Genomic DNA, 8,799 nt, shown 5'->3' on the forward strand with positions numbered 1-8,799 from the left:
ATTTTCATGTTAATTATTGGATAAATTTAATATGCCCCCATTGTTTTTATCAAATATGATCTTAATCCATTGACCAATTTTACTTATGCCCTCAACAAATAAATTTTCTACCTCCACCCCTGCTTCGACTCATGCAGTTTACATAGTAATCCAGTAATAAGTAACGGATGATCTAGTTACCTTCAGGCATTAATGAGAAAGAATCAAGTATTCAATCCAGTTTGTAGCACTAAATGCATTTTTCCTAAAATCAACCACTATCTTGTATGATTGTATGTATATTTTATGATTACTAAAGATTTATGTATATTTAGATATTAGAAGGTTTATTTATTTTGAAACTTTTTATTTATTCTTGGGCATGAATTTTTTTCAGTCCTGTAGGTTTAGGAATTTCTTTTGATACGGGTAACACATCCTACCGCTTTGGACCTATATTATTAATGTATCCCTAAACACAACCCATATATGTTCATGGCTGTGTTTTTATACATACGTGGATATATACGGATAGGCAAATGAATATACGTAGTTAAGAACATCTTCAACGGTTAACTTCATTGTTTTTTTCAAAATTTGAAGTTCTTCAAAAAATAAAGCAACATGCTCTCCAATGGTTTGCTTCGTATTTTTCTTCAAAATGGAATATTCTAAGTATATTCTACCACCACTTTATAATTAATTATTAATAATACTTTATATGTTTTCAAATTTACCAATTTTACCCATCTGTTTTGTTTTAACATTAATTCGACTCAATTACTATTTATTATAAATTAATAATTATTGTATAATACAATTATTACACATAACATAAATAAATAAATAAAATATTTTATAAAAAGCACTAAATACATATATCTCTTAAGTGATTAAAAATGTATTTTAAAACAAAAAAAAAATGAGCTTGTTTTATTCTAAATTCTTTTAAATCGAACATAAAATTCTTAGAAATCAATAATTTCATATTTTTCGTTATTAACATTCAATTAGATAAAAGTAATAATGCAAATTTTGAAATTAATTGAATGACATTAACACTTTTAATTTGTTTAAGTAAAAAATAACAATAAATAAAAGTTAAGGAATAATTTGTAAATAAAAGAGTTCATCTTAAAAAAAATGAAGAACTGAACAGTATTTCTTTAAATTTGAAGAAATACTGTTCAATTCTTCAAAATTTGAAGAAATGAAAAAAAAATGAAGTACTAATGGAATAAAAAATGAATCAAAAAATGGAAAATGAAGCACTATTCAAGATGCTCTAAGCATAAATGATTTTGAGTCCGAGGCCCTAGCTATTTGTATAGCTTCTTACATATAACTAAAATATAGCTTGTCCTATTCGGCTAGTCCATACTCCATAATCATGCCAATTATCAATTGGTGTATATGTTTATTACATTGATACCTCGTATTTATTACACACTGAATTGTCGTTACGTGTAGGGTTTTTATAGAAATTGGTAACACAAAATTGATTAAAAAAGTTCGGGCATACATTTTTTGGGGCAGATTCCACAAAACCAGTGAACAAAGAAAGCTAAAAAAATTCATGAAGTGATTTCTGTGGCGAATGTCGCTGGTCTTTCACATTAATATATATATTTCCATTTTTTTTGTGTGTACCAAAGTCTTCATTACTATATAATTAAACGGTTACAATAACTAGAACCATCATCGTACAAACCACGACGTGGAGTCGACGGGCTAAATCGCAAACATATAATTCAACACGAGACAAAGATAGAGACACAAATTTATAACTTAAGTATATATTGGCACATTTTTGTTATTTATTTCCTCCGGCTTAGTTGTCATAATCCATCAAGTGATGCTATAGTTGGGTACGTATTCGTATATAAGTTATGCAATATATGCATATACCATGGCAAACTATATATATAGCATTTTTGGGTCAAAATATATAGCATATTATTAATTTATTATTGGACTTATGTCAGTGACACAATACATAGTTATATATAATTTATTTGCAAAATGTAGAATCAAAACATCATACCATCTAACTTTTTACATTTGCTTCCAACACAGTGACAAACATAACAGTTTCATCCGAATGAAATACTTTCTTTTTTATCAACATCTGAATGAAATACTTATAGGACAAACATTTAATGATAAATGTCATGACTCCACAAAACACGACATGCTTCTTCATTTGGATCTCATATTGCAAATCAAACTTTTCCAGGTCACTGAACTAACCAAAGTTTGATTTAAAAAATATAATAATATGTCTATGAGATTCCAATAATGCTCATATATATACATAATCAAGGCATGAAAGTTTAGTTTGTTTTTATTACATAAGAAAAGGTTGGGGCAGAAGAGAGCACGTGAATAATACCATTTTCATGCCTACCTTGGTTTGATGCATAAGCGAAGAAGAAAGATTATGAATCCACTTTAGTTCAATTATTTTTACAAAAATTATTCATGAGTCTTCCTCTCAGAAAGAGAGTCGTGTAGAGTAATAGCAGCATGATTATCGGGGTATCTTAGAAGGGGTTTTTTAGTTTAATTAAGGAATTAAAGGAAATGAAAAATGGTACGTATCTTAATTAGGCGACACAAGATACGTCTCTTATATGCCAGGCGTCCCTTTTATAGTGCTTTTGGGAGGAGAAAACGAGGGGAGCAAACTCTCGGAGGCAAAGGATCTTCCTCCGTCTACAAGATCACTTCCGGCGTCGCTACCGTACGAATCGACTCTTCCGCGATCGGTTGCTGGAGACGGTGGCAACAACACCGACAGTCTTTGAACCCAGTTGTCATCTCTAAATACGAAACCTTTAAGGTTTCACAGCACTGGGCAAACACACACTCCGTAGAAAAAGATAAAAGCTTTTGTGTATCTTTCGAGCTTACGAGTCATCTTTAAACGTACGGCACCAGGTCCCCTTCCATTCGATTTCAATCATGTGATCCTCAGATTAATGTGTTAGATATTGAGGAATGATATGTGGTTTCTGATTTCATTTTTGACATTTTGTTCTGTTTTTTTTTTGTGGTTAAAGATGTTAGCTTTGGATGTGTTGATGTCAAGAGAAAGAAAGTAGAGATTGCAGGATTTGTCATCTTCCTTTCGAGAAGATAGTTCGAATGAATAAGAAGAAGACGAAGAAAAAGCAAGAGAAGGTGAAGATGAAGAAGAGCAATTGGGTTGCCTTTGCAATTAGGTTGCTCTTGTAAAGGTAATTTGGATGTAGCTCACAGTAAGTGTGCTGAAACTCGGTTCAAGATCAAAGAAACATGTAAGGGATCTTCAATTATTCTCAAAGACTTCTTTTTTTCCCTCTTTTGTTTCTAGAAAATTCTACATATTCTTATGAATCTGTCGGGAAGAAAATAGTTAAGTGTGAAACTGAATGAGAATCTTGCAGTCCCTTTTGGGCTGCGATTGTTTGTTGTCTCAATTAAATCTTGTTTCTGTGATTTGCTTCGTATTGAGAATCTTGCAGTCCCTTTTTGCTTAGTTTGATTCTCTTACTAGTCACCATTATACCAAGAGTTCTGTCTAGCGTCTTTGCATTGTCTTAAGCAGTAGTAACTAACCAGTTAGAGTTAAATCTTCTTCTGTGTGTTTGGAAGTTGAAAATGAGTCTCTAAAGACTATACTGATATTGTTTCTGTGAATCTGAGCAGGACATGTGAGATATGTGGCGCAACGGCTATAAACGTTGCTGGCGAACAGTCAAACCAAGAGAGCAATGCCTCTGCCCATTCACAAACAACTGCAGGACAAACTCAGACAGAGACACGGGGAACCTGGCATGGTCGCTGTGTTATGAACTTCTTACTTGCCGCTATGATCTTTGCCTTCATTGTTACTTGTTTTTTTTTTAAAGACCCCTGGATAAGAGACTATCATTGGTGCACAAAATCAAAATGTTTCTTAACTAAGGTTTTTAATTACTAAAATAATCAATAAGAGATTCTAATGGGGTTTGTGGGTTAATCATGTTATCTTAAGAAACTCATAGGAAAGTGGTAGAAAACGATCTGCTTTCTTTCCCCACTATAATTGAGTTGGGTGAATAATATATAAAAGTACCCGTAAAATATATCACTTTATATCCCCTTTTTATTGCTTAGAAGAAAAACGTAACATTTTTCTTTAGGTATAAAGTTGTCGTCAGCTTTCTTTGGCATATGAATTTTATTAACTCCATTTTATAAAATCTATCTCTCCATTTGTTAATTGTTACCACTTTTATTTCTCACCAATTTCATTAACTATATGTTTAGCTAAGTATACATACATTTTCAATCATTTATAAAGGCATCATAAATTAAGTCGATTATACAATTTTAAACTCCAGCGCGAACTTTAAATTACGATCTCATCTCCACTTTATAAAACATACTTTTCCGAAAACATATAGATCTGTCCGGACGAGGTAGTCCAAGTGGAAGGACGGACCTGTCGTGGCTACCACCATCCGGATTCGATCCCCCCATGCGGAAACTATCCTGCCTCATCTGGACACTAAAGCGGGTACTGGGCCTTCGGGCTCAGGGGAAAACATCCCGGGTGAAGCTGGTCTGCTGTCTGACCGGGCCCAGGGATTGATCCGCGAAGCAGGGAATCCTGGATTACAAAAAAAAAAAAAAAAAACATATAGATCTTTGGTTTTGACGTGCTGATACAGTGATACACTATGTACAAAAGGCCATACATTGTGTAGTGAACTGTTATATTACTTGTTGTTTTATAATTATCCAATTAGGTCTAAGTTCTTTTACTGAAGTCAGTTTTATAATTTTCTTTAGATGGGCCTAACAAGTTTCACAGTAAAGTTAAAGTTTGATCCATTATTTTTGAAAGTGATCCATCTACAAATAATGATGAAAGACATGTTTTTAACTTCTTGCGTAATAGACGTAGGAGGGTTATTGGGAGTTAAATTTTGAAGGAATTTTAAAATTTAGAGATTTCATTGTTATTGGTTTATGAATTCTTAAAATCTTATTAGAATCATTTGTTATTGGTTTGTGGACTTTTAAATTCTATGGAAATCTTATGTTATTCAAAAAGTTTAGTTTTTATTGACTTTGTAATTCTATTAAATTATTTTGTTATTGGGACATAAATTATCTTTAGTTTTACTCATAACACTCAACTTTACAAATATCACGTATAGTCATAGGATTCTCAAAATCTATGTAACAAAAACACAAAAACACAAACACAACAAGATTTTTTTACATTTTTATTGTCAAGTCAAAGATAATTGTAAAAAGAAAACTAAAGATAAAAGAAATTATTAAAAATAACAATTAAAAAAAAATCGTTCATGAAATATAACTATTTGATATTAAAATAAAATCATGAGAAAATTCATAGGTTGATCTTAAAAACTTTAAAACAAAAATCAAACAAGACAAATCAAAATGTCAAAATATTAAAATATTAAAAACAAAAATTATTATTTAATTTTCAAATAGTTCTATTTTATGAAAGAATGTTTTAAAAAAAATAAATAATAGAAAGATAAGTTTGGAAAGAAAAATATATATGAAAATCTATAATAATCAATAACAATTTATAGAATACTTTGGGTAAGAATTCACCAAATCTACTTAACTTTTAAAAATCTATTAATTCTTAGAATTTTCAAACTCCACACAAATTCTATTTCCAATAGGCCACCCTTGCTTCATTTCAAAAAGAGAGAAAGATGTGAAGAATTTTATTTATTACTCCATTATTTTATTTTATTTTTAAATCGATTTGGTTATCGTTTTTTTTGTTCTCTTTGGTGAGTCGATCATGTTTAGTGTTCAAATGATAATATTTTATTCCTAGAAGAACTCAGTCTAATTCTAAGAGGACAAACATCAAAGACAAAAAAATTCACAAAGGACAATATTATATCGCATAAGCATATGTAAATCAGAATATTACATTTTAATTAGCTTTGATAATTTTGTTAAGCTTTAGTTCAGAATAGTTAGCCTTGTTTTTGTCCACTCCAACCTCCACCGATTATTATTTCCTTTTCCTTTTATATATTTTTGATTAGATGGTTGTGATTATTGTGATAGCTTTACCACCTATATATATTCCCCACAAATATATTTTTTGTTACGTTAATCACTTGAGAAACAAAGAAAAATTAAACTATGTAAAATAACAAAATTTAAACTACGTAAACTATTCAATCAAAATCCACTGCTTTAGATGGGGAGTGTCGCAAATTACAAATAATTATGATCATGATAGACTTCATGTCAAGCGGTCAAGCGAACTAACATTTATACGTAATTACAAATTATGATCATGATAGACTTCATTATGGAATTTTGTGCCCACACTATACATATCACTAAAGATCCCATGTGCCCTTGTCTGCATTCACCTAGTCTTTTTCGTTTTATTTTATATTTTTTCTCTCTTAGAAAATAGTAGTAATATATAGATGGGGAGTGTCGCAAATTAACTTTAGGGGGTTCATGGTGTCGTTTTTGAAGGGGGTCGAAGTTTAGTTGAATTATTATGATTATATTGTAGAATATATGTGTTTAAAACTAGAATCCAAAAGAAATATATGAAATTTCTAATTGTAGGAAAATGAAATAATTTGGGAATGCCCAAGGTTCATTAGATGTTTTTGTCAGTTCTCTGTAAACTAGTGATGTTTATTGTCCTTTTCATATACACTGGCGGCAATTATTACCACTAGTAAACGATCTTATCTTATAACCACAACTACAAGAAACTATTGTCTCCTTGCTTCCATTGATTCCATTAATCCGAATATTCCATTTTCTTTATGTTGCCAACTATTATTCCAAGTATACAGATTCGAACTCAGTTTCCACTAAAAATTTCGTTATTCAAAAAAATATGCACCGATACTGTAACGTTTGCTGCCGTTAAGTGCAAGAACGTATATCATCCATCGATACTCTATTCATGTGAATCGTATATTTGGTCTATAAATAACGGCGTCGTCAAAATTCCCGTTATAAATTCGTCGTCTCTCTGTAATGGTGTCCCTACACTATACGTCTATACCAAATACCATTCCCTTCATCGTTGGTCACACGAGGCTTTCCTCTTAGTGAAAATGACAATAACAGATCGTGGCCGTTAATTATAACTCATCGTCATTATAACAGAACAAACCAATCGTACAAAGAGCTACAGAGAGAGAGAGAGAGAGACAACTAGAAGAAGGTGACGTCGGAGATCGATGGCGGCGGGAGAGGTAGGTCGTAGAAGAGAAGGAGAAACGGCGGACGAGAATGAAAAGACAAATGTGAAGCGAAGGAAGCTTGAGGAGGAAGAAGAATCTAGGATATTGATCTTATCTCAGAATCCAAGCTCGGAGTATGATTTATTAGGTAGCGCGTCGTCCTCATCCTCAGTTTATTGCTGCTCTAGCTCCGAAGAGAAATCGAAACGGAGGATCGACGGTGCTGAATTTGATCAAACGGAAACGTCGTGGATTTATTATAATAACTTCGACAACAGGTTTGTTAATTACGTTTTGATATCTGGATTAGTTAGGAATTAGAAAATTATCATTGATATGTAAATGTGCAGGAGAGTTCCGGAAGAAGAGGAATCGGTAAACGAGGTGGAGTCTTGCCGAGTTAAGAAGCAGAAGAGGTGTGAGACGGTGAAAGAAGCGGAGATAGAAGATTTTTTCCAGGCGGCCGAGAAAGATGTTCGGAACAACATGTTGGAGTGTTCTAGCAAGTAAGTTTTTTCTTTTTATAATTCAAATCGAAGGATTTTTTTTTTTTTTAAAAAAAATCAGTTACTAAATTATCTGTGAAATGAATGCTTACAGGTATAGTTTCGATTTCGAGAAAGATGAACCACTTGATGGACGATACGAGTGGGTGAAATTGAATCCTTAGAAGAAGAACAAAAAACATTTGACGAAGACAATGATCACTTGCTCAAGTACTTTTATTCTCTTCTATGTAGTAATGCATAATCTATGAAAACTGTAATCTATTAACTGTTCTTACCCGGAAAATGTAAATATATCTCAAATATTCTATAACCTGTAATAATCGAGAACGTCCTACTTTTTATTTTCTTCGTATTATTTAGGTGATTGGAATCAATGAAAAAAATCATACAACATATTTGAAAATTCCTTATACATATGTTGTTTTTATTTTTGATGGAAAATGTTTGGTGTCTAGATTCAAACTTGACATTTTATTTGAAAATTCCTTAAACATATGTTGTTTTTATATTTTGAAACAGACAATTTTAGAAACCCTTTTTCAAAAAAAAAAAGAAAAAAGAAACAGCCAATTTTAACGCAGTAATGATCGTTTAGGTTTTTGTGACGCTGTAAAAATGTTTTAAAGTCTAACAAGTACTCCTTCTGTTTCTAAATAAGTGTCACTTTGATATTTTTTATATAGATTAATAAAATGGTGAAAATATATTTAAATTTTTATTGATTACATCTTTCTGACCAATAATATTTGAGATAAATAAAATTATTTATAAAATCAATGTAGTTTGTAATTAATTTTTAGCTAAAAAATAAGTAGAATTTGTATTTAAATTCTAAAATGACATTTTTTGTGTAACAAGAAAAAATGTTATAATGACAATTATTATGAAACAGAGGGAGTAATATATTAGTTGATGAATTTGTATTAGGATCATCTTCAACTGAATGCTATTTTCATTAAAAGTAAAATAAATTTGTGCTGTGTTGTTTAAACATGTCATTTAACACAAGATTTTGAATTACAACAACACAAACAGAAAAACTGAAATATCAACAAATAATTGTT

The 8,799-nt window shown here is 31.1% G+C and overlaps 1 protein-coding gene and 1 long non-coding RNA gene across 4 annotated transcripts; both read left to right on the plus strand.

Moving 5' to 3' along the window:
• Positions 1–2,653: 2,653 nt before the first annotated feature.
• On the plus strand, positions 2,654–3,964 carry LOC106310957. 2 transcript variants are annotated; one of them, XR_001263897.1, is made up of 3 exons: positions 2,654–2,919; positions 3,042–3,278; positions 3,670–3,964. It is a non-coding gene; the product is annotated as an uncharacterized LOC106310957 (long non-coding RNA). The 2 variants fall into 2 exon arrangements; XR_001263896.1 differs by having other exon boundaries at positions 2,654–2,907.
• Positions 3,965–7,024: 3,060 nt separating this feature from the next.
• Positions 7,025–8,080, plus strand: LOC106309862 (cyclin-dependent kinase inhibitor 2). Of its 2 annotated transcripts, none has more exons than XM_013747005.1 (3): positions 7,025–7,504; positions 7,580–7,732; positions 7,827–8,080. In XM_013747005.1, the coding sequence occupies exons 1-3, from the start codon at positions 7,224–7,226 to the stop codon at positions 7,894–7,896; spliced, it is 504 nt and encodes a 167-aa protein (XP_013602459.1). In that variant the 5' UTR covers positions 7,025–7,223; the 3' UTR covers positions 7,897–8,080. The 2 variants fall into 2 exon arrangements, with proteins under 2 accessions (XP_013602459.1, XP_013602458.1); XM_013747004.1 differs by having other exon boundaries at positions 7,027–7,504; positions 7,577–7,732.
• The last annotated feature ends 719 nt before the right edge of the window (positions 8,081–8,799 follow it).

The sequence above is a fragment of the Brassica oleracea genome, chromosome C8, assembly GCF_000695525.1.
Source record: "Brassica oleracea var. oleracea cultivar TO1000 chromosome C8, BOL, whole genome shotgun sequence".
Classification (NCBI taxonomy): domain Eukaryota; kingdom Viridiplantae; phylum Streptophyta; class Magnoliopsida; order Brassicales; family Brassicaceae; genus Brassica; species Brassica oleracea.